General features: G+C 45.0%; 1 protein-coding gene across 10 annotated transcripts in view; it reads left to right on the forward strand.

Moving 5' to 3' along the window:
• The window catches only part of LOC118936402 (WD repeat-containing and planar cell polarity effector protein fritz homolog), a 184,788-nt gene that overhangs the window by 118,749 nt on the left and 39,615 nt on the right, over positions 1 to 26,424 (forward strand). For all 10 annotated transcript variants that reach the window (XM_036961025.1, XM_036961029.1, XM_036961024.1 and 7 more), the window contains 3 exons: positions 15,674 to 15,862; positions 16,235 to 16,358; positions 23,233 to 23,296. In XM_036961025.1, coding sequence (XP_036816920.1) covers positions 15,674 to 15,862; positions 16,235 to 16,358; positions 23,233 to 23,296 — 377 coding nt within the window. The remainder of the gene's footprint in view (positions 1 to 15,673; positions 15,863 to 16,234; positions 16,359 to 23,232; positions 23,297 to 26,424) is intronic.

Genomic DNA, 26,424 nt, shown 5'->3' on the forward strand with positions numbered 1-26,424 from the left:
CATTGTTTTCATTGAGGAAATGTACGAGTCTGCTGTTAATAATAATGCAGAGGATTTTCCCAAGGTTACTGTTGACACATATTCCGCGGTAGTTATTGGGGGTCAAATTTGTCTCCACTTTTGTGGATTGGGGTGATCAGTCCTTGGTTCCAAATATTGGGGAAGATGCCAGAGCTAAGTATGATGTTAAAGAGTTTTAGTATAGCCAATTGGAATTTGTTGTCTGTATATTTGATCATTTCATTGAGGATACCATCAACACCACAGGCCTTTTTGGGTTGGAGGGTTTTTATTTTGTCCTGTAACTCATTCAATGTAATTGGAGAATCCAGTGGGTTCTGGTAGTCTTTAATAGTTGATTCTAAGATCTGTATTTGATCATGTATATGTTTTTGCTCTTTATTCTTTGTTATAGAGCCAAATAGATTGGAGAAGTGGTTTACCCATACATCTCCATTTTGGATAGATAATTCTTTGTGTTGTTGTTTGTTTAGTGTTTTCCAATTTTCCCAGAAGTGGTTAGAGTCTATGGATTCTTCAATTACATTGAGTTGATTTCTCTCTCTCTCTCGCTGTCTGTCTCTCTCTCTCGCTGTCTGTCTCTCTCTCTCGCTGTCTGTCTCTCCCTCTCGCTGTCTGTCTGTCTCTCTCTCGCTGTCTGTCTGTCTGTCTCAATCGCTGTCTGTCTCTCTCTCTCGCTGTCTGTCTGTCTCTCTCGCTGTCTGTCTGCTCTCAAGGTCCTGAGGAGCAGCTGATTAATAGAATGTAACAGTGTGGGGCTGAAACAAAACCCTGCACTCCCTGTAAACCTCCCTCCCCAGAAGGAGGGTTGGTTGGCCACCCCTGCCCTAACATCCATACTGTTTAGTTGTATTAATCCTCTTTCCTGTTTATTTAGTATTTTAGACAGTACAGCGGGAAAACAGAGAGGGAGACTGAATGTAAGAGCAGAGACAGAAGAGGTCTAGACGGGACTCAAACCCCCGTCGCCAGGCGGTAGGGTAGCCCATAACTTGTTAAGTTTGTGTAGTGCTGGAACAAAACCCTGCATACCTACTATCACTTTAGGAGAGGAGCACATCACTCACATCTCTCCCACACACACACACACACACACACACACACACACACACACACAGTGTTGGCTACATCAACCCCTGCATCCATACTGTTAGAGTTGAGGGAAGTTAATGTGTGGGTCGGTCGGTTGGCGAGGGCAAGCAGAAGGAATCATAGCTCGTAGAGGTTATTCAATAATCGCCCCTGGGCCATGGGCCCCCCACAGGTGCATTCTGGGATGCATTTTTCCGATAAATCGTTTACAGTGGCTGTGTCCCCTGGGGCCCTCAGATTAAGTTTGCCAATCAAAACGTTCCTGCCGAGGAGGAGAGGAGCACGTCTCTTAATTGTTGTGACTTTGGAAGAAGATGCGATGTGACACTGTCATAAGAAAACCATGTGTGTGTGTAGAGGGGGGTTGTATGTGGGGGGGAAATGTGTGTGTGTGTGTGTGTGTGTGTGTGTTTGTGTGTGTGTGTGTGTGTGTGCGTGTGTGTGTGTGTGTAGAGGGGGGTTGTATGTGGGGGGAAATGTGTGAGTGTGTGTGTGTGTGTGTGTGTGTGTGTGTAGGGGGGGATTGTATGTGGGGGGAAATGTGTGTGTGTGTGTGTGTGTGTAGGGGGGGTTGTATGTGGGGGGAAATGTGTGAGTGTGTGTGTGTGTGTGTGTGTGTGTGTGTGTGTGTGTAGGGGAGGGGGGTTGTATGTGGGGGGAAATGTGTGAGTGTGGGTGTGTGTGTGTGTGTGTGTGTGTGTTTAGGGGAGGTTGTATGTGTGGGGAAATGTGTGAGTGTGTGTGTGTGTGTGTAGGGGGGTTGTATGTGGGGGGGAAATGTGTGACTGTGTGTGTGTGTGTGTGTGTGTGTGTGTGTGTGTGTAGGGGGGTTGTATGTGGGGGGAAATGTGTGAGTGAGTGAGTGAGTGTGTGTGTGTGTGTGTGTGTGTGTGTGTGTGTGTGTGTGTGTGTGTGTGTGTGTGTGTGTGTAGGGGGTGGGGTTGTATGTGGGGGGAAATGTGTGAGTGTGTGTGTGTGTGTGTGTGTGTGTGTAGGGTGGTTGTATGTGGGGGGAATTGTGTGTGTGTGTGTGTGTGTGTGTAGGGGGGGTTGTATGTGGGGGGAAATGTGTGGGTGTGTGTGTGTGTGTGTGTAGGGGGGTTGTATGTGGGGGGAAATGTGTGAGTGTGTGTGTGTGTGTGTGTGTAGGGGGGGTTGTATGTGGGGGCAAATGTGTGTGTGTGTGTGTGTGTGTGTGTGTGTGTGTGTGTGTGTGAGTGGGTGGGTTTGTGTGTGTGTGTGTGTGTGTGTGTAGGGAAGTGTGTATATTTGAAGGAAAATGTGACACTGACACAAGAAGACGATGCGACTCAACTGAGGGAGAGGAGGGTGTCTGTGTGTGTGGAGAGGCGTGTGTGTGTGTGCGCACGTGTGTGTGTGTGTGTGTGTGTGTGTGTGTGTGTGCTTGCATGCAGGTTCTGACAATAGCCTCCTCTCCTCTGATCGTCTGCCAAGGTTTTGATGAAGAAAGTAACCGTGCGTCTTTCTGCGATGATTATTCTCGCCAATGTGTGTGTTTCTGTGTGTGTGTGTGTGTGTGTGTGTGTGTGTGTGTGTGTGTGTGTGTGTGTGTGTGTGTGTGTGTGTGCATGTGTGTTTCTGTGTGTGTGTTTCTCTGTGTGTGTGTGTGTGTGTGTGTGTGTGTGTGTGTGTGTGTGTGTGTGTGTGTGTGTGTGTGTGTGTGTGTGTGTGTGTGTGTTTCTGTTCTGTGTTCAGTCACACTTGTTCTTCTCTTTCTGTCTGTTTGTCTTCCTGCTTGTTTAGCTCTCCTCATTTTCTTTAGTCACTCAATTCATTAGGTCTGCTACATGGGAGAGAGAGGAAGGAGGGAGGTGTAGGGGGTAAGGGGGAAGGAGAGAGGGAGAGAGGGAGAGAGGGAGGGTGGGGTAAGGGAGAGGGAGGGTGGGGGAGAGAGGGAGGGTGGGGAGAGGGGGGGATATAAGGGGGAGGGAGAGGGCTAGAGGTAGGGAGGAAGGGGGAGGGAGGGTGAGGAGGAGAGGTAGGTAGGGAGGGAGGGGGCGAGACAGGGAGGGAGGGAGGGAGAGGGCTAGAGGTAGGGAGGAAGGGGGAGGGAGGGGGAGGAGGGAGGGAGGGGGCGAGACAGGGAGGGAGGGAGAGGGCTAGAGGTAGGGAGGAAGGGGGAGGGAGGGTGGAGGAGGTGAGACAGGGAGGGAGGGAGGGAGGGAGAGGGCTAGAGGTAGGGAGGAAGGGGGAGGGAGGGTGAGGAGTGAGGGGGAAGGGGGCGAGACAGGGAGGGAGGGAGGGAGAGGGCTAGAGGTACGGAGGGAGGGAGAGGGCTAGAGGTAGGGAGGGAGGGAGAGGGCTAGAGGTAGGGAGGGAGGGAGAGGGCTAGAGGTAGGGAGGAAGGGAGGGAGGGAGGGAGGAAGGGGGAGGGAGGGAGTGAGTTCGAAGCGGTGAGAAAGAAAGACAAGAAAGACTTGGCCTGCATCCAGGTTTTTTCATGTTCTTCTCTTCCAGAGGAGGAGGCCCTCCCTCTTGCTTCCCTCTGCCTGCCAGAGTTATCTCATCTGGGCACACGTTCGCTGGGGCGAGGGCTGCTCGGGGAGAGGCTACGGAAGGGCAGCTTGGTGCGTGCCGTGCGCCACACGTCCTCTGAAAGAGTCTAGTTTGTTGTTGTTTTTTGCACAGAGAAATAAAGAGAAGACTAAGAGAGCGAGAAACGCTACTAAACGTGTTTTACAGTGTTGACACAAACTCAACATCCGAAGCGCATCATTGAGGATGTTGTTTTTGTGTAGTTTTCTACTTGAGCTTCTTTACCTCAAGGTTTGGTGCTGCGTTTAGTGTCTCATTGCTGCTGGTTAAAAGGTTCCTTTCCTTTGTAGTGAATAGAGACACATAGCATAATGTCAGAGTATTTACAGGAGCAATGGACTCATCCCTTACGGAAAAAAGATTGCAGTATAACTGCATTACACTGAAGTTAATTCTGCAATTACTGCTTACAAAATACCACAGTCGACGGCAGTTACTGCACTTGTACAACTGCTGTCTTTGTTTTGTAAGGGATATATACAAGACAAGATAATAACAGTCACACAGACAAACTACAGAGGCCTTAAACAGCCTCTGGTTTTGGAACTCCACACACTCATTTAATTAAATCATTGGAATTGGATTATAGGTGCCCGACCTTTTTGTTTCACTAACAGACTAGTGGTTAGGCTGCCTCTTTCCCCCCCCACCCCCCCCCCCCCAACGCAGCCAAAACCACGCCCCGTTATTCAGAGGGGCGTTCTGCAATGCTTTCAGCACTCTCCAAGTCTCTCAAGTCTCCCAAGTCTCCAAGTCCGGAAGTGAATATCACATAGCGTGAAATTTCAGTCATTGATTAATAACATTTGCCCTTGTATTTCAAGATTGAAAAAATATAATAACATAATGTCGTGGACCGAACTAGCCATTAACATCCCTTTAACGCTCAAAGACAGATTCAATGGCTGTAGCATAGCGTATTCGACTGAATGATTAGCTAATAATTATTTGAGAAATTATGAATAATAAGCATATGCTTTTACCTGATAATAGACTACATAAGGTTTAATAAAACAACTTCAAATACTGAGCTAGTAACGTTAAGTAGCCTAGGTTAACCTAGCTGCCCTTCAATTGAGGGAATTCAGCAGAGTTCTACGCTAGCTAGCCAATGGGAGCGTAGTAGAACACTCCTCTGAATAACGGGGCGTGGTTTTGGCTTAACTGAGTTGGGGAAAAGACGCGGTTAGCTAGACTGTTTGGTGTTTCACTAGCAGACTAGGGGTTAGGCTAGCTAGACTGATTGGTGTTTCACTAGCAGACTAGGGGTTAGGCTAGCTAGACTGTTTGGTGTTTCACTAGAATACTAGTGTTTAGGCTAGCTAGACTGTTCGGTGTTTCACTAGCAGACTAGGGGTTAGGCTAGCTAGACTGATTGGTGTTTCACTAGCAGGCTAGGGGTTAGGCTAGCTAGACTGTTTGGTGTTTCACTAGCAGACTAGGGGTTAGGCTAGCTAGACTGTTTGGTGTTTCACTAGAATACTAGTGTTTAGGCTAGCTAGACTGTTCGGTGTTTCACTAGCAGACTAGGGGTTAGGCTAGCTAGACTGATTGGTGTTTCACTAGCAGGCTAGGGGTTAGGCTAGCTAGACTGTTTGGTGTTTCACTAGCAGACTAGGGGTTAGGCTAGCTAGACTGTTTGGTGTTTCACTAACAAACGAGGGGTTAGGCTAGCTAGACTGATTGGTGTTTTACTAGCAGGCTAGGGGTTAGGCTAGCTAGACTGTTTGACTAACTGACTAAGTTAGGCTAGCTAGACTGTTTGGCGTTTCGCAAGCAGGCTAGGGGTTAGGCTAGCTAGACTGTTTGACTAATAGGCTAGGGGTTAGGCCAGCTAGACTGTTTGGTGTTTCACAAGCAGGCTAGGGGTTAAGATAGCTAGTTTGTTTGTCACTAACAGGGTAGGGGTTAGGCTAGTTAGTCTGTTTGTCACTAACAGGTTAGGCTAGCTAGTCTGTTTGACTAACTGATTAGGTTAGGCTAGCTAGACTGTTTGGCGTTTCAAGCAGGCTAGGGGTTAGGCTAGCTAGACTGTTTATCACTAACAGGTTAGGGGTTAGGCTAGTTAGTCTGTTTGTCACTAACAGGTTAGGCTAGCTAGTCTGTTTGTCACTAACAGGCTAGGGATTAGTCTAGATAGACTGTTTGGTGTTAGGCTAGCTAGACTGTTGGGTGTTTGTATAACTAGCAGGCTAGTGTGTGCATGTGTGGTGAGACTTAGCAAGGCGCAGATGCTGACACACAGAACTCAGACTCACCTCATATACAGTGCCTTGCGAAAGTATTCGGCCCCCTTGAACTTTGCGACCTTTTGCCACATTTCAGGCTTCAAACATAAAGATATAAAACTGTATTTTTTTGTGAAGAATCAACAACAAGTGGGACACAATCATGAAGTGGAACGACATTTATTGGATATTTCAAACTTTTTTAACAAATCAAAAACTGAAAAATTGGGCGTGCAAAATTATTCAGCCCCCTTAAGTTAATACTTTGTAGCGCCACCTTTTGCTGCGATTACAGCTGTAAGTCGCTTGGGGTATGGCTCTATCAGTTTTGCACATCGAGAGACTGACATTTTTTCCCATTCCTCCTTGCAAAACAGCTCGAGCTCAGTGAGGTTGGTTGGAGAGCATTTGTGAACAGCAGTTTTCAGTTCTTTCCACAGATTCTCGATTGGATTCAGGTCTGGACTTTGACTTGGCCATTCTAACACCTGGATATGTTTATTTTTGAACCATTCCATTGTAGATTTTGCTTTATGTTTTGGATCATTGTCTTGTTGGAAGACAAATCTCCGTCCCAGTCTCAGGTCTTTTGCAGACTCCATCAGGTTTTCTTCCAGAATGGTCCTGTATTTGGCTCCATCCATCTTCCCATCAATTTTAACCATCTTCCCTGTCCCTGCTGAAGAAAAGCAGGCCCAAACCATGATGCTGCCACCACCATGTTTGACAGTGGAGATGGTGTGTTCAGGGTGATGAGCTGTGTTGCTTTTACGCCAAACATAACGTTTTGCATTGTTGCCAAAAAGTTCAATTTTGGTTTCATCTGACCAGAGCACCTTCTTCCACATGTTTGGTGTGTCTCCCAGGTGGCTTGTGGCAAACTTTAAATGACACTTTTATGGATATCTTTAAGAAATGGCTTTCTTCTTGCCACTCTTCCATAAAGGCCAGATTTGTGCAATATACGACTGATTGTTGTCCTATGGACAGAGTCTCCCACCTCAGCTGTAGATCTCTGCAGTTCATCCAGAGTGATCATGGGCCTCTTGGCTGCATCTCTGATCAGTCTTCTCCTTGTATGAGCTGAAAGTTTAGAGGGACGGCCAGGTCTTGGTAGATTTGCAGTGGTCTGATATTCCTTCCATTTCAATATTATCGCTTGCACAGTGCTCCTTGGGATGTTTAAAGCTTGGGAAATCTTTTTGTATCCAAATCCGGCTTTAAACTTCTTCACAACAGTATCTCGGACCTGCCTGGTGTGTTCCTTGTTCTTCATGATGCTCTCTGCGCTTTTGATGGACCTCTGAGACTATCACAGTGCAGGTGCATTTATACGGAGACTTGATTACACACAGGTGGATTGTATTTATCATCATTAGTCATTTAGGTCAACATTGGATCATTCAGAGATCCTCACTGAACTTCTGGAGAGAGTTTGCTGCACTGAAAGTAAAGGGGCTGAATAATTTTGCACACCCAATTTTTCAGTTTTTGATTTGTTAAAAAAGTTTGAAATATCCAATAAATGTCGTTCCACTTCATGATTGTGTCCCACTTGTTGTTGATTCTTCTAAAAACAATACAGTTTTATATATTTATGCTTGAAGCCTGAAATGTGGCAAAAGGTCGCAAAGTTCAAGGGGGCCGAATACTTTCTCAAGGCACTGTATATACACACACACACACATGCTCACATGCTCACACACAGATCTCAGCTGATCTATTTGCCACATTAGCGGAGTCTTTAGGGGATTTGAGAGGTTTGCTAATTGTCAGTCTTTAGAGGATTTGAGAGGTTTGCTAATTGCCAGTTTGTAATTTTAATTGGGACTAACAATCCCTCCCCTCTTCCCCCGTTCATTAAATTGATTAGACAATAAGGTGGTCGTCACTTTGCCCCCTAATCGTCTGACTACGTGCGCCCCCACCCCACCTCACACACATACAGTACCAGTGTGGACACTCCTACTCATTTCAGGGGTTTTCTTTCTTTTTTACTATTTTCTACAGTGTAGAATAATAGTGAAGACATCAAAACTATGAAATAACGCATATGGAATCATGTAGTAACCAAAAAAGTTTTCAACAAATCAAAATATGTTTGAGATTCTTCAAAGTAGCCACCCTTTACCTTGATGACAGCTTTGCACACTCATTGCATTCTTATAATGACACTCAGATGACTTATAACGCCTGATGACTGCATATGATTGATAATATCTGATGACGTCAGGTGATTGATCATGTCTGATGACTGCAGGGGATTGATAATGCCTGATGACTGCATGTGATTGATAATGTCTGATGACGTCAGGTGATTGATAATGTCTGATGACTTGCAGGTGATTGATAATGTCTGATGACTGCAGGGGATTGATAATGTCTGATGACTGCATGTGATTGATAATGTCTGATGACGTCAGGTGATTGATAATGTCTGATGACTTGCAGGTGATTGATAATGTCTGATGACTGCAGGGGATTGATAATGCCTGATGACTGCATGTGATTGATAATGTCTGATGACTGCAGGTGATTGATAATGTCTGATGACTTGCAGGTGATTGATAATGTCTGATGACTGCAGGTGATTGATAATGCCTGATGACTGCATGTGATTGATAATGCCTGATGACTACAGGGGATTGATCATGTCTGATGACTGCAGGTGATTGATAATGCCTGGTGACTGCAGGTGATTGATAATGCCTGGTGACTGCAGGTGATTGATAATGCCTGATGACTGCAGGTGATTGATAATGTCTGATGACTGCAGGTGATTGATAATGTCTGATGACTGCAGGGGATTGATAATGCCTGATGACTGCATGTGATTGTTAATGTCTGATGATGTCAGGTGATTGATAATGTCTGATGACTTGCAGGTGATTGATAATGTCTGATGACTGCAGGGGATTGATAATGCCTGATGACTGCATGTGATTGATAATGCCTGATGACTGCAGGGGATTGATCATGTCTGATGACTGCAGGTGATTGATAATGCCTGGTGACTGCAGGTGATTGATAATGCCTGATGACTGCAGGTGATTGATAATGTCTGATGACTGCAGGTGATTGATAATGCCTGGTGACTGCAGGTGATTGATCATGCCTGATGACTGCAGGGGATTGATAATGCCTGATGACTGCAGGTGATGGATAATGTCTGATGACTGCAGGGGATTGATAATGCCTTTCTTCCCTGGGTTATTGAATCCCTGGGTTATGGACTGATGAATAATGAAATGAGAAGGTTTTGTGCTCTTACCGGCAGGAGAGCTTTCTGGTGTTGTGTGTATGGACAGTGAAGCTGTGTGGGTGTGTACGGACAGTGAAGGTGTGTGTGTGTGTGTGTGTGTGTGTTTACGGACAGCGAAGGTGTGTGTGTTTGTAAGGACAGTGAAGGTGTGTGTGTTTGCGGACAGTGAAGGTGTGTGTGTTTGTTTACGGACAGTGAAGGTGTGTGTGTTTGTTTATGGACAGTGAAGGTGTGTGTGTGTGTGTGTAAGGACAGTGAAATGTTGTAGTGGGGTTGTGTTGGAATAGGTTGAAGAACAGGTTAAGTGTGGTATTTAGGGGGTTGGGAGGAAGTGGGGACTGGTTGAGCGGGTGTGTGTGTGTGTGTGTGTGTGTGTGTGTGTGTGTGTGTGTGTGTGTGTGTGTGTGTGTGTGTGTGTGTGTGTGTGTGTGTGTGTGTGTGTGTGTGTGTGTGTGTGTGTGTGTGTGTGTGTGTGTACGGACAGTGAAGGTGTGTGTGTTTGCGGACAGTGAAGGTGCAGGGCATCTCGTTTTGTGTACAGGAAGGTTAGGTGTCGACTGCTGCAGGTGAAAATTCAGGTAATTGAGATCATATGGTACACTCCTGACTGCCGTGCAACCTATATCACAGCCACACACACAGACACACACACACACACACACACACAGTCTTACAGTTGAAGTCGGAAGTTTACATACACTTAGGTTGGAGTCATTAAAACTTGTTTTTTAACCACTCCACACATTTTTTGTTAACAAACTGTACTTTTGGCAAGTCGGTTAGGACATCTACTTTGTGCATGACACAAGTAATTTATCCAACAATTGTGTACAGACAGATTATTTCACTTATAATTCACTGTATCACAATTCCAGTGGGTCAGAAGTTTACATACACTAAATTGACTGTGCCTTTAAACAGCTTGGAAAATTCCAGAAAGTGATGTCATGGCTTTAGAAGCTTCTGATAGGCTAATTGACATACTTTGAGTCAATTGGAGGTCTACTTGTGGATGGATGTATTTCAAGGCCTACCTTCAAACTCAGTGCCTCTTTGCTTGACATCATGGGTAAATCAAAATAAATCAGCCAAGACCTCAGAAAAAAATTGTAGATCTCCACAAGTCTGGTTCATCCTTGGGAACAATTTCCAAATGCCTGAAGGTACCACGTTCATCTGTACAAACAATAGTACGCAAGTATAAACACCATGGGACCAAGCAGCCGTCATAACGCTCAGGAAGGAGACGCGTTCTGTCTCCTAGAGATTAAAGTACTTTGGTGCGAAAAGTGCAAATCAATCCCAGAACAACAGCAAAGGACCTTGTGAAGATGCTGGAGGAAACGGGTACAAAACTATCAATATCCACAGTAAAACGAGTCCTATATTGACATAACCTGAAAGGCCGCTCAGCAAGGAAGAAGCCACTGCTCCAAAACCGCTATAAAAAAAGCCAGACTACGATTTGCAACTGTACATGGGGACGAAGATCGGACTTTTTGGAGAAATGTCCTCTGGTCTGATGAAACAAAAATATAACTGTTTGGCCATAATGACCATCGTTATGTTTGTTTGGAAAAGGGGGTTGCTTGCAAGCTGAAGAACACCATCCCAACCGTGAAGCACGGGGGTGGCAGCATCTTGTTGTGGGGTAGCTTTGCTGCAGGAGGGTCTGGTGCACTTCACAAAATAGATGGCTTCATGAGGATGGACAATTATCTGGATATATTGAAACAACATCTCAAGACATCAGTCAGGAAGTTAAAGATTGGTCGCAAATGGGTCTTCCAAATGGACAATGATCCCAAGCATACTTCCAAAGTTGTGGCAAAATGGTTTAAGGACAACAGAGTCAAGGTATTGGAGGACCATCACAAAGCCCTGACCTCAATCCTATAGAAAATGTGTGGGCAGAACTGAAAAAGCGTGTGCAAGCAAGGAGGCCTACAAACCTGACTCAGTTACACCAGCTCTGTCAGGAGGAATGAGCCAAAATTCACCCAACTTATTTTGGGAAGCTTGTGGAAGGCTACCCGAAATGTTTGACCCAAGTTAAACAATTTAAAGGCAATGCTTCCAAATACTAATTGAGTGTCTGTAAACTTCTGACCCACTGGGAATGTGATGAAAGAAATACAATCTGAAATAAATCATTCTCTCTACTATTAATCTGACATTTGACATTCCTAAAATAAAGTGGTGATCCTAACTGACCTAACACAGGGAATTTTTACTAGGATTAAATGTCAGGAATTGTTAAAAACTGAGTTTAAATGTTTTTGGCTGAAGTGTATGTAAACTTCTGACTTCAACTGTATACACAGAGCTCTCTCGACACACTCACACAAGTATCAGAAACCTCACACACACACACACACACACTCACACACACACACACACACACACACACACACACACACACATACACACACACTCACACACACACAGACAAAATACATATTTTAAACGTCTTGTGCCCGCTACTTAAATCTTACAAGGTTCAGAGCAGTGGTCACCAACCGGTCGATATTAAAGACATTTCTGTAGAAAAGCCAAGTGGTCACCAACTGGTCGATACTAAAGACATTTCTGTAGAAAAGCCAAGTGGTCACCAACAGGTCGATACTAAAGACATTTCTGTAGAAAAGCCAAGTGGTCACCAACTGGTCGATACTAAAGACATTTCTGTAGAAAAGCCAAGTGGTCACCAACTGGTCGATACTAAAGACATTTCTGTAGAAAAGCCAAGTGGTCACCAACTGGTCGATACTAAAGACATTTCTGTGGAAAAGCCAAGTGGTCACCAACTGGTCGATACTAAAGACATTTCTGTAGAAAAGCCAAGTGGTCACCAACCGGTCGATATTACAGACATTTCTGTGGAAAAGCCAAGTGGTCACCAACCGGTCGATAATACAGACATTTCTGTGGAAAAGCCAAGTGGTCACCAACCGGTCGATATTACAGACATTTCTGTAGAAAAGCCAAGTGGTCACCAACCGGTCGATATTAAAGACATTTCTGTGGAAAAGCCAAGTGGTCACCAACCGGTCGATACTAAAGACATTTCTGTAGAAAAGCCAAGTGGTCACCAACCGGTCGATATTGAAGACATTTCTGTAGAAAAGCCAAGTGGTCACCAAAGTTTTCCTATTTTGAACCATTTAATGTTTCTGAAAAGACAAACTTCACCCGTTGGACCTGGAGATCTGTGGCTGAATCAGGACACGCCTACTGTGCTGGCCAATCGGATAGCTCAAATCACATGCCTACAGCTTCCACAGCCACAGCAAAGTTTGATTGGCTACTAGCCTATATGTGATTTCATACAACTTTTAAAAACCTCGACCAGAGAGAGACTGTCAAAGAATACAGCAAGATGCTGCTGTTTTTATGAGTGAGTTCATGTTTGTTTTTATTCAGGACTGTCAACACTGTTTTTATTCAGGACTGTCAACACTGTTTTTATTCAGGACTGTCAACACTGTTTTTATTCAGGACTGTCAACACTGTTTTTATTCAGGACTGTCAACACTGTTTTTATGAGTGAGTTCATGTTTGTTTTTATTCAGGACTGTCAACACTGTTTTTATTCAGGACTGTCAACACTGTTTTTATTCAGGACTGTCAACACTGTTTTTATTCAGGACTGTCAACACTGTTTTTATTCAGGACTGTCAACACTGTTTTTATGAGTGAGTTCATGTTTGTTTTTATTCAGGACTGTCAACACTGTTTTTATTCAGGACTGTCAACACTGTTTTTATTCAGGACTGTCAACACTGTTTTTATTCAGGACTGTCAACACTGTTTTTATTCAGGACTGTCAACACTGTTTTTATTCAGGACTGTCAACACTGTTTTTATGAGTGAGTTCATGTTTGTTTTTATTCAGGACTGTCAACACTGTTTTTATTCAGGACTGTCAACATTGTTTTTATTCAGGACTGTCAACATTGTTTTTATTCAGGACTATCAACACTGTTTTTATGAGTGAGTTGATGTTTGTTTTTATTCAGGACTGTCAACATTGTTTTTATTCAGGACTGTCAACACTGTTTTTATTCAGGACTGTCAACACTGTTTTTATGAGTGAGTTCATGTTTGTTTTTATTCAGGACTGTCAACACTGTTTTTATTCAGGACTGTCAACACTGTTTTTATTCAGGACTGTCAACACTGTTTTTATTCAGGACTGTCAACACTGTTTTTATTCAGGACTGTCAACACTGTTTTTATTCAGGACTGTCAACACTGTTTTTATGAGTGAGTTCATGTTTGTTTTTATTCAGGACTGTCAACACTGTTTTTATTCAGGACTGTCAACACTGTTTTTATTCAGGACTGTCAACACTGTTTTTATTCAGGACTGTCAACACTGTTTTTATTCAGGACTGTCAACACTGTTTTTATGAGTGAGTTCATGTTTGTTTTTATTCAGGACTGTCAACACTGTTTTTATTCAGGACTGTCAACATTGTTTTTATTCAGGACTGTCAACATTGTTTTTATTCAGGACTATCAACACTGTTTTTATGAGTGAGTTGATGTTTGTTTTTATTCAGGACTGTCAACATTGTTTTTATTCAGGACTGTCAACACTGTTTTTATTCAGGACTGTCAACACTGTTTTTATGAGTGAATTCATGTTTGTTTTTATTCAGGACTGTCAACACTGTTTTTATTCAGGACTGTCAACACTGTTTTTATGAGTGAGTTCATGTTTGTTTTTATTCATGACTGTCAACACTGTTTTTATGAGTGAGTTCATGTTTGTTTTTATTCAGGACTGTCAACATTGTTTTTATTCAGGACTGTCAACACTGTTTTTATTCAGGACTGTCAACACTGTTTTTATGAGTGAATTCATGTTTGTTTTTATTCAGGACTGTCAACACTGTTTTTATTCAGGACTGTCAACACTGTTTTTATGAGTGAATTCATGTTTGTTTTTATTCAGGACTGTCAACACTGTTTTTATTCAGGACTGTCAACATTGTTTTTATTCAGGACTGTCAACACTGTTTTTATTCAGGACTGTCAACATTGTTTTATTCAGGACTGTCAACACTGTTTTTATTCAGGACTGTCAACACTGTTTTTATGAGTGAGTTCATGTTTGTTTTTATTCATGACTGTCAACACTGTTTTTATGAGTGAGTTCATGTTTGTTTTTATTCAGGACTGTCAACATTGTTTTTATTCAGGACTGTCAACACTGTTTTTATTCAGGACTGTCAACACTGTTTTTATGAGTGAGTTCATGTTTGTTTTTATTCAGGATTGTCAACGCTGTTTTTATGAGTGAATTCATGTTTGTTTTTATTCAGGACTGTCAACACTGTTTTTATTCAGGACTGTCAACATTGTTTTTATTCAGGACTGTCAACACTGTTTTTATGAGTGAGTTCATGTTTGTTTTTATTCAGGACTGTCAACACTGTTTTTATGAGTGAGTTCATGTTTGTTTTTATTCAGGACTGTCAACACTGTTTTTATTCAGGACTGTCAACACTGTTTTTATTCAGGACTGTCAACACTGTTTTTATTCAGGACTGTCAACATTGTTTTTATGAGTGAGTTAATGTTTGTTTTTATTCAGGACTGTCAACACTGTTTTTATTCAACACTGTTACAACACATAAAACTTGCTTCTCCCTACTTCCACTCGCGCTGCAATGAATGAGGAACGATGTGTATCGAGAGCCCTGCGTTGTTATTATTATTAGCAGCTTGTCGTGCCTATTTCACTATTGAGGAATATTTCCCTTTCTCTGGTCATAGGAACAACATGAATTTGTGCCTGAGGCAGATGCGGTGTTACTCGAGTTTTGAAATCAGGTGGAAGACAGTGTCTCCTCTCTCTGGTCAGTCTCACCGGAGGAAAGGAAGGAGAGAGCAGGGACCGTGAGAGGCTGACCCTCTGCTGCTCTCTCTCTCCGCTGAGACTAATGCCGCGTTCAAGACAACTGGGAACTCAGAACTCTCAAATCTCCGACTTCAGTGCTTTCAATACAACTGGGAACTCGAGAAAAAAATGATATCCAACTGGGGAAAGATTCCATCACTGGCTTCATTCTAGAGCTTGGACTTTCCGACCTGAAGATCACTGACATCATGATTTGACCTCATGAGTTCCCGGTTGTCTTCAAAGCACCATGACAATCAGATGCATGTACCATCAGTCCAGTAAAATAAAAAAGATAATTATTTCAATTTGTGGTCAGCTCTGCTTTGCAAGTGCTACACTAGTTTATAAATATCATATGATCTGAGAATAACAGTATTGGCAGGCCAGGCATATAACCAATATGCTGTGATAACGTAGATCTCAGCTTGCTTTTGGACTGCGAAAGTGATCTTGACTTAGAAACGGTTGGTGACCATTGGTTTAGAGCTAGTCGTTAAAAACAAATGTTTTGGACAGAAAGTGTGTAGTGTAGCCTGTCCAGTAGTGACGTCCAGTGTCGTTTACCTTCTCCCTAACCCATCTCTCCCTCTCTTCCCTCTTCAGGTGCTCTGTCAGGGGGTCAGCTGGGTCCAGGAGAGCTGTTGCAACAGAGGTTACGCTGTGGCCAGGTGGACCAGGCTCTAGGAATTCTGGGAGCCATGGAGTGGAGCACTATGGGAACGGAGTGTTACCGGGCACTGACCTCTGTCACAGACTACCTGCTGAGGCTAGAGCTGGACCAGACCAGAGAGGGTGAGACCGGGGCAATGCATTCATCAATCTGTCACTTAGGCTGCGTTTACACAGTCAGCCCAATTCTGGTCATCTGCCTAAATATTGGCAAAAAAGATGATCTGATTGGTCAAAATTATCAGAATTGGGCTGCCTGTGTAAATGTAGCTTTAGTCAATCAAGTAATCAGTCCAGCAAACTGTAAATCAATTAATCAATCAATCAGTTGACTAATGAATCAATCAATCAACCAAATATAGTAAACCATCAAATTATTAAATCAATGCATTAATCAATCTATTAATCAACCAACCAGTCGGTCAGTCAGTCAATCAATCAATCAACCAGTCAATCAGTAAACCAATCAAATGAATGTTTATTTCCTGTCTGCAGCCCAGTTGGAGGCAGCTCTGGGTGTGTTCTACGCTCCGCCCCGCCCCCTCTCTGACTCGGTGGTTCTAGAATACAGAGGGCCAATCAGCAAGTACGCCCGACGCTTCTTCCACCACCTACTCAGGTAACCCAGCCCCCTACAGTATAACCCACCCACTTGGGTAACCACACCTCCTATACACTTAACCACACCCACCAAGGTCTGCCAAACGGAGAAAAAAAAACATTCACCTTTCATTTAAATACATAATTTTCTGTCATCTTAGATTGACATTTTTGTCATTTAGCAGACGCTCTTATCCAGAGAGACTAACAGTTAATTGGGTTTAAGATACTGTAGCTAGATGAGACAACCACATGTCAGTCACAGTGTATTCTGAAAGTATTCAGACCCCTGGGCTTTTTACACATTCTGTTACGGCCTTATTCTAAAATGGATTACATTGGTCGTTTTTTCTCATTAATCTTAACAAAATACCCCATAATGACAAAGCAAAAACAGGTTTTTAGAAATGTTATCAAATGTATTAAAAATAACAAACTGAAATATTCCATTTGGGGCAAAAAAGTATTTCACCAGCCACCAATTGTGCAAGTTCTCCCACTTAAAAAGATGAGAGAGGCCTGTAATTTTCATCATAGGTACACTTCAACTATGACAGACAAAATACTTATTTTCCACCATAATTTGCAAATAAATTCATCAAAAATCCTACAATGTGATTTTCTGGATTTTTTTTCTCATTTTGTCTGTCATAGTTGAAGTGTACATATGATGACAATTACAGGCCTCTCTCATCTTTTTAAGTGGGAGAACTTGCACAATTGGTGGCTGACTAAATACTTTTTTGCCCCACTGTAAGTATGATGGAGGCCACTGTGTTCTTGGGGACCTTCAATGCTGCAAAAATTATTTGGTACCCTGATCTGTGCCTCAACATGATCCTGTCTCGGAGCTCTACAGACAATTCCTTCAACCTCATGGCTTGGTTTTTGTTCTGACATGCACTGTCAACTGTGGGACCTTATATAGACAGGTGTGTGCCTTTCCAAATCATGTCCAATCAATTGAATTTACCACAGGTGAACTTCAATCAAGTTGTAGAAACATCTCAAGGATGATCAATGGAAACAGGATGTACCTGAACTCATAGCAAAGGGTCTGAATACCTATGTAAATAAGATATTTCTGTTTATTTATTTTTTATAAATGTGCAAAAAAAAATCTAAAAACCTGTTTTCACTTCGTCATTATGGGGTGTTGTGTGTAGATTGACAAGGAAATAGTTTTATGTAATTCATTTTAGAATGAGGCTGTAACGTAACAAAATGTGGAACAAGTCAAGGGGTCTGAATACTTTCCCAAGGCACAGGAAGCACACTTTCCCTCAATCAAGTAATTATTAGTGCTATTAGGAAAAAACAAGTGAGTTTAAAAAATAATAATTCTACATTAGTTAATAAAGTAAGTAGCTAACAGCACTGAGTCGATCAATTCAGAATAATGATGATGATGATGAATGATGATGATGACGATGTGATCTCTTGCTCTCAAACACTCACACATACACACGCACATACACACACATACATATATACACACACACACACACACACACACACACACACACACACACACACACACACGGAAAGTTGAAAAGAGGGTCTCTCCCCATTTATAGAGATGAGAGTTGGAAGGCTGAGTATCTACTCAGTACAATACTCCCTAACTTCTCCAGGCCAGAGCCAACATGAAACAAACAAACTCAACCAAAGAGAAGCGTTTTCATTTGATGTTGAAGAAGAGATGAATGCAGGTGGGTGATAAGGGAGAGGGAAAAGGAGGGAGGAGAGAGGAGAGAGGAGAGGAGAGGGGAGAGAGGGAGGGAGGGAAGAGGGGAGGGGAGGGAGGAGAGGAGGGAGGAGAGGAGGGGTGCCAGAAAAGGCTCTGCTTGCCAAAGAGAGAAAATGGAAGAAGGAAGATGTGGAGTGAACGAGCCTAGCAAGAACACTGGACCACTGTAGTGATGGCAGGTTTTACAGCAAGAACACTGGACCACTGTAGTGATGGCAGGTTTTACAGCAAGAACACTGGACCACTGTAGTGATGGCAGGTTTTACAGCAAGAACACTGGACCACTGTAGTGATGGCAGGTTTTACAGCAAGATCACTGGACCACTGTAGTGATGGCAGGTTTTACAGCAAGAACACTAGACCACTGTAGTGATGGCAGGTTTTACAGCAAGAACACTGGACCACTGTAGTGATGGCAGGTTTTACAGCAAGATCACTGGACCACTGTAGTGATGGCAGGTTTTACAGCAAGAACACTGGACCACTGTAGTGATGGCAGGTTTTACAGCAAGAACACTGGACCACTGTAGTGATGGCAGGTTTTACAGCAAGAACACTGGACCACTGTAGTGATGGCAGGTTTTACAGCAAGAACACTGGACCACTGTAGTGATGGCAGGTTTTACAGCAAGATCACTGGACCACTGTAGTGATGGCAGGTTTTACAGCAAGAACACTATGGACCACTGTAGTGATGGCAGGTTTTACAGCAAGAACACTGGACCACTGTAGTGATGGCAGGTTTTACAGCAAGAACACTGGACCACTGTAGTGATGGCAGGTTTTACAGCAAGAACACTGGACCACTGTAGTGATGGCAGGTTTTACAGCAAGAACACTGGACCACTGTAGTGATGGCAGGTTTTACAGCAAGATCACTGGACCACTGTAGTGATGGCAGGTTTTACAGCAAGAACACTGGACCACTGTAGTGATGGAAGGTTTTACAGCAAGAACACTGGACCACTGTAGTGATGGCAGGTTTTACAGCAAGAACACTGGACCACTGTAGTGATGGCAGGTTTTACAGCAAGAACACTGGACCACTGTAGTGATGGCAGGGTTTACAGCAAGAACACTGGACCACTGTAGTGATGGCAGGTTTTACAGCAAGAACACTGGACCACTGTAGTGATGGCATGTTTTACAGCAAGAACACTGGACCACTGTAGTGATGGCAGGTTTTACAGCAAGAACACTGGACCACTGTAGTGATGGCAGGTTTTACAGCAAGATCACTGGACCACTGTAGTGATGGCAGGTTTTACAGCAAGAACACTGGACCACTGTAGTGATGGCAGGTTTTACAGCAAGAACACTGGACTACTGTAGTGATGGCAGGTTTTACAGCAAGAATACTGTGGACCACTGTAGTGATGGAAGGTTTTACAGCAAGAACACTGTGGACCACTGTAGTGATGGAAGGTTTTACAGCAAGAACACTATGGACCACTGTAACGATGGAAGGTTTTACAGCAAGAACACTGGACCACTGTAGTGATGGAAGGTTTTACAGCAAGAACACTGTGGACCACTGTAGTGATGGTAGGTTTTACAGCAAGAACACTGGACCACTGTAGTGATGGAAGGTTTTACAGCAAGAACACTGGACCACTGTAGTGATGGAAGATTTTACAGCAAGAACACTGTGGACCACTGTAGTGATGGAAGGTTTTACAGCTGTAGTGATGGCAGGTTTTACAGCAAGAACACTGGACCACTGTAGTGATGGAAGGTTTTACAGCAAGATCACTGGACCACTGTAGTGATGGCAAGTTTTACAGCAAGAGCCCTGTGGACCACTGTAGTGATGGCAGGTTTTACAGCAAGAACACTGTGGACCACTGTAGTGATGGCAGGTTTTACAGCAAGAACATTATAGACTATTGTAGTGATGGCAGGTTTTACAGCAAGAACACTGTGGACCACTGTAGTGATGGCATGTTTTACAGCAAGAACACTGTGGACCACTGTAGTGATGGCAGGTTTTACAGCAAGAGCACTGTGCACCACGGTAGTGATGGCAGGTTTCACAGCAAGAACACCGTGGACCACTGTAGTGATGGCAGGTTTCACAGCAAGAAAACTGTGGACCACTGTAGTGATGGAAGGTTTTACAGCAAGAACACTGTGGACCACTGTAGTGATGGCAGGTTTTACAGCAAGAACACCATGTTGTGGGGGTGCTTTGCTGCAGGGGGACTGGTGCACTTCACAAAATAGATGGCATCATGAGGATGGACAATTATGTGGATATATTGAAGCAACATCTCAAAACATCAGTCAGGAAGTTAAAGCTTGGTCACAAATGGGTCTTCCAAAATGACAATGACCCCAAGCATAATTCCAAAGTTGTGGCAAAATGGCTTAAGGACAACAAAGTCAAGGTGTTGGAGTGGCCATCACAAAGCCCTGACCTCAATCCTATAGAAAATGACTGGGCAGAATTGAAAAAAGCGTGTGCAAGCAAGGAGGCCTACAAATCTGACTCAGTTACACCAGCTCTGTCAGGAGGAATGAGCCAAAATTCACCCAATTTATTGTCGGGAGCTTGTGGAAGGCTACCCGAAACGTTTGACCCAAATTAAGCAATTTAAAGGCAATGCTTCCAAATACTAACTGAGTGTATGTAAACTTCTGACCCACTGGGAATGTGATGAAAGAAATACAATCTGAAATAAATCATTCTCTCTACTATTATTCTGACATTTAACATTCTTAAAATAAAGTGGTGATCCTAACTGACCTAAAACAGGGAATTTTTACCAGGATTAAATGTCAGGAATTGTGATAAACTGAGTTTAAATGTATTTGGCTAAGGTGTATGTAAACTTCCGACTTCAACTGTATATAAACTCAATTCTGGGTTCATTTTGTTGGTGTATACATACACATTACTGGGGCAGCAGGTAGCATAGTGGTTAGAGCGTTGGGCCAGTAACCAGCAGGTAGCATAGTGGTTAGAGCGTTGGGCCAGTAACCAGCAGGTAGCCTAGTGGTTAGAGAGTTGGGCCAGTAACCAACAGGTAGCCTAGTGGTTAGAGCGTTGGGCCAGTAACCAGCAGGTAGCCTAGTGGTTAGAGCGTTGGGCCAGTAACCAGCTGGTAGCCTAGTGGTTAGAGAGTTGGACCAGTAACCAGCAGGTAGCCTAGTGGTTAGAGCGTTGGGCCAGTAACCAGCAGGTAACCTAGTGGTTAGAGTGTTGGGCCAGTAACCAGCAGGTAGCCTAGTGGTTAGAGCGTTGGGCCAGAAACCAGCAGGTAGCCTAGTGGTTAGAGTGTTGGGCCAGTAACCAGCAGGTAGCCTAGTGGTTAGAGTGTTGGGCCAGTAACCAGCAGGTAGCCTAGTGGTTAGAGTGTTGGGCCAGTAACCAGCAGGTAGCCTAGTGGTTAGAGCGTTGGGCCAGTAACCAGCAGGTAGCATAGTGGTTAGAGCATTGGGCCAGTAACCAGCAGGTAGCCTAGTGGTTAGAGCGTTGGGCCAGTAACCAGCAGGTAGCCTAGTGGTTTGAGCGTTGGGCCAGTAACCAGCAGGTAGCCTAGTGGTTAGAGCGTTGGGCCAGTAACCAGCAGGTAGCCTAGTGGTTAGAGCGTTGGGCCAGTAACCAGCAGGTAGCCTAGTGGTTAGAGCGTTGGGCCAGTAACCAGCAGGTAACCTAGTGGTTAGAGCGTTGGGCCAGTAACCAGCAGGTAGCCTAGTGGTTAGAGTAATGGGCCAGTAACCAGCAGGTAGCCTAGTGGTTGGAGCGTTGGACCAGTAACCAGCAGGTAGCCTAGTGGTTAGAGTGTTGGACCAGTAACCAGCAGGTAGTCTAGTGGTTAGAGTGTTGGACCAGTAACCAGCAGGTAGCCTAGTGGTTAGAGCTTTGGGCCAGTAACCAGCAGGTAGCCTAGTGGATAGAGCGTTGGGCCAGTACCAGCAGGTAGCCTAGTGGTTAGAGCGTTGAGCCAGTAACCAGCAGGTAGCCTTGTGGTTAGAGCGTTGGGCCAGTAACCAGCAGGTAGCCTAGTGGTTAGAGCGTTGGGCCAGTAACCAGCAGGTAGCCTAGTGGTTATGGTGTTGGGCCAGTAACCAGCAGGTAGCCTAGTGGTTAGAGTGTTGGACCAGTAACCAGCAGGTAGCCTAGTGGTTAGAGCGAAGGACCAGTAACCAGCAGGTAGCCTTGTGGTTAGAGCGTTGGGCCAGTAACCAGCAGGTAGCCTAGTGGTTAGAGCGTTGGGCCAGTAACCAGCAGGTAGCCTAGTGGTTAGAGCATTGGGCCAGTAACCAGCAGGTAGCCTAGTGGTTAGAGCGTTGGACCAGTAACCAGCAGGTAGCCTAGTGGTTAGAGCGTTGGACCATTAATCAGCAGGTAGCCTAGTGGTTAGAGCGTTGGACCAGTATCCAGCAGGTAGCCTAATGGTTAGAGCGTTGGGCCAGTAACCAGCAGGTAGCCTAGTGGTTAGAGCTTTGGACCAGTAACCAGCAGGTAGCCTAGTGGTTAGAGCATTGGGCCAGTAACCAGCAGGTAGCCTTGTGGTTAGAGCGTTGGGCCAGTAACCAGCAGGTAACCTAGTGGTTAGAGCGTTTGGCCAGTAACCAGCAGGTAACCTAGTGGTTAGAGCGTTGGGCCAGTAACCAGCAGGTAGCCTAGTGGTTAGAGTGTTGGGCCAGTAACCAGCAGGTAGCCTAGTGGTTAGAGTGTTGGACCAGTAACCAGCAGGTAGCCTAGTGGTTAGAGTGTTGGACCAGTAACCAGCAGGTAGCCTAGTGGTTAGAGCGTTGGACCAGTAACCAGCAGGTAGCCTAGTGGTTAGAGTGTTGGACCAGTAACCGAAAGGTTGCAAAATCGAATCCCTGAGCTGACAAGGTAAAAATCTGTCATTCTGCCCCTGAACAAGGCAGTTAACCCACTGTTCCTAGGATTGTAAATAAGAATTTGTTCTTAACTGACTTGCCTAGTTAAATAAAGGTTGCATTTAAAATACAAAAAGATATAATTACTGTGTTTAATTTTGTTGGTGACATGCCAGAGACAGGAGACGTCTCCACAGTCTATTTTACTGTCTGTACAGAACATCTTTAACACTCAACTCAACCTGCAGGTGTAATGCTTTTTTAATGTGTTAAAAGTCTTATAATCCAGTTTATGTTATGTCTGCAGACACCAGCGCTTTGAGAAGGCCTTCCTGCTGGCGGTTGACATTGGAGCTAGAGACCTGTTTATGGTGAGGCAGTCTGTCTTTTCCTCCTCTCTCTCTCTCCTCTCTCTCTCTCTCTCTCTCTCTTTCTCTCTCTCTCTCTACTCTCTCTCTCTCTCCTCTCTCTCTCGCCTCTCTCTCTCTCTTTCTCTCTCTCTCTCTCTCTCTCTCTTTCTCTCTCTCTCTCTCTCTCTTTCTCTTTCTCTCTCTCTGTCTCTGTCTCTCTCTCTCATTATTTTGTTCCTCTTCTCTCCTCTACTATTGTCTCCTCTCTCTGTCTCTTTCTCTCTCTCTCATTCTTTTGTTCCTCTTCTCTCTCTCTCCCCCCTCTCTTTCTCCTCTCTCTCTTTCTCTCTCTCATTATTTTGTTCCTCTTCTCTCTCTCCTCTCTCTCGCTCTCTTCCTCTCTCTCACCCTCTCTCTCTCTCTCTCTCTCTCTCTCTCTCTCTCTCTCGCTCTCTCTCCTCTCTCTCTTTCTCTCTCTCTGTCTCTGTCTCTCTCTCTCATTCTTTTGTTCCTCTTCTCTACTCTACTATTGTCTCCTCCTCTCCTTTTTTCTTCTCTCGTCTTCTCTCTGTCTCTATGTCATGGTGAGTAACAGGTGAAGGGGCCTTGTGATCTGAACACTTTTCTTCCGTCTCCTCCTCTCACCTCTCTTCTTCTCGCTCGCTCTTTCTTTCACTCTACTGTGAAACGGTCTTGTATGTCTGACCCCCTTCTTTGTGGGGGCCCCCTTTTGCTTCACCCTCCATGCTTCCATGCCCCCCCCCCCCCCCCCCCCAGCCATTTAATGTTCACTCTTTGCACCTCCTCTCTCACCTCCTCCCCCCTACTCCCATCACACTGATAGCAATAGGTTCCAATTCACTCGCCACTAAGTAGAGCCGCTGAGAAGCCGAATTGAAAAGGTGGAGCCGAAGCTATGGACCTTGAAAGGACACAGAGAGAGAGAGGAGTGAGGCAAGAGAGAAGGAGAGAGGAGAGACAGAAGGAGAGAGGAGGGGGTGGAGGGAAAGGACTGCTCCAGAAACAGAGATAAAGAGTGGGGAGATGAACAGAAAGGAGACCTCCTCTGTCACCTAGGAGACATACCAGAGAAAGGAGACCTCCTCTGTCACCTAGGAGACAAACCAGAGGAAGGAGACCTCCTCTGTCACCTAGGAGACATACCAGAGAAAGGAGACCTCTTCTGTCACCTAGGAGACATACCAGAGAAAGGAGACCTCCTCTGTCGCCTAGGAGATATACCAGAGAAAGGAGACCTCCTCTGTCACCTAGGAGACATACCAGAGAAAGGAGACCTCCTCTGTCACCTAGGAGACATACCAGAGAAAGGAGACCTCCTCTGTCGCCTAGGAGACATACCAGAGAAAGGAGACCTCCTTTGTCACCTAGGAGACATACCAGAGAAAGGAGACCTCATCTGTCACCTAGGAGACAAGCCAGAGAAAGGAGACCTCCTCTGTCACCTAGGAGACATACCAGAGAAAGGAGACCCCCTCTGTCACCTAGGAGACAAGCCAGAGAAAGGAGACCTCCTCTGTCACCTAGGAGACATACCAGAGAAAGGAGACCTCCTCTGTCACCTAGGAGACAAGCCAGAGAAAGGAGACCTCCTCTGTCGCCTAGGAGACATACCAGAGAAAGGACGTAAGGAAAATAAAAGAACCCAAAGAAAGAAAGTGACACATGTCTCCTTTTTGGAACAACAAAGAGAGAGAGATGGGGGAAAGAGAGGGAGTGCAGGAGAGTGGAGGGCAGTGGCGTTTAGCCCTGCTAGTCCTCTAATTAGGGCCTAAGTTAACCTGTCTAACTGGCTGATTGGGACAGGGAGGGGTGAAGGGGAGGGGTGAATGGGAGGCAGAACCCCATTGTGTCGCCATCTGATGTTTGATCTCAACCCCATCAATGTTTGTCGGGCGAACAAAACTAATGGAACCCCCGCTCTCACTCACATCCTGACAGATGCACGCGCACACACACACACACACACACACACACACACACACACACACACACACACACACACACACACACACACACACACACACATCCTGACAGATGCACGCGCACACACACACACACACACACATCCTGACAGATGCACGCGCACACACACACACACTGCTCATAGATGCTCACACACACACCCTGCAGAAATGCTCAGTGTGCTTCCTCACCTCCTCTCTCCTCCTCTCTCTCTCTCCACCTCCTCTCTCATCCTCTCTCTCTCTCTCCAGCTCCTCTCTCATCCTCTCTCTCTCTCCAGCTCCTCTCACCTCCTCTCTCTCTCTCCAGCTCCTCTCACCTCCTCTCACCTCCTCTCTCCTCCTCTCTCTCTCTCCACCTCCTCTCACCTCCTCTCTCTCTCTCCCTCCTCTCTCCTCCTCTCTCTCTCTCCACCTCCTCTCACCTCCTCTCTCTCTCCAGCTCCTCTCACCTCCTCTCACCTCCTCTCTCTCTCTCCAGCTCCTCTCACCTCCTCTCTCCTCCTCTCTCTCTCTCCACCTCCTCTCACCTCCTCTCTCCTCCTCTCTCTCTCTCCACCTCCTCTCACCTCCTCTCTCTCTCTCCACCTCCTCTCACCCCCTCTCTCCTCCTCTCTCAATTCAATTCAATTCAAGGGCTTTATTGGCATGGGAAACATGTGTTAACATTGCCAAAGCAAGTGAGGTAGACAACATACAAAGTGAATATATAAAGTGAAAAACAACAAAAATTAACAGTAAACATTACACATACATGTGTATACATGTATACATGTACACATACACATCTCTCTCTCTCCGGCTCCTCTCACCTCCTCTCTCTCTCTCCAGCTCCTCTCACCTCCCCTCACCTCCTCTCACCTCCCCTCACCTCCTCTCTCTCTCTCCAGCTCCTCTCACCTCCTCTCTCTCTCTCCACCTCCTCTCACTTCCTCTCTCTCTCCACCTCCTCTCACCTCCTCTCTCTCTCTCACCTCCTCTCACCTCCTCTCTCTCTCTCCGGCTCCTCTCACCTCCTCTCTCTCTCTCCAGCTCCTCTCACCTCCCCTCACCTCCTCTCACCTCCCCTCACCTCCTCTCTCTCTCTCCACCTCCTCTCGCTTTCTCCAGCTCCATTGTTTTCAGACTAACAATAGAAGTCCTCCAACCCTGGAAAAGAGACCTTTT

The sequence above is a fragment of the Oncorhynchus mykiss genome, chromosome 23 (genome assembly GCF_013265735.2).
Source record: "Oncorhynchus mykiss isolate Arlee chromosome 23, USDA_OmykA_1.1, whole genome shotgun sequence".
NCBI classification, from domain to species: domain Eukaryota; kingdom Metazoa; phylum Chordata; class Actinopteri; order Salmoniformes; family Salmonidae; genus Oncorhynchus; species Oncorhynchus mykiss.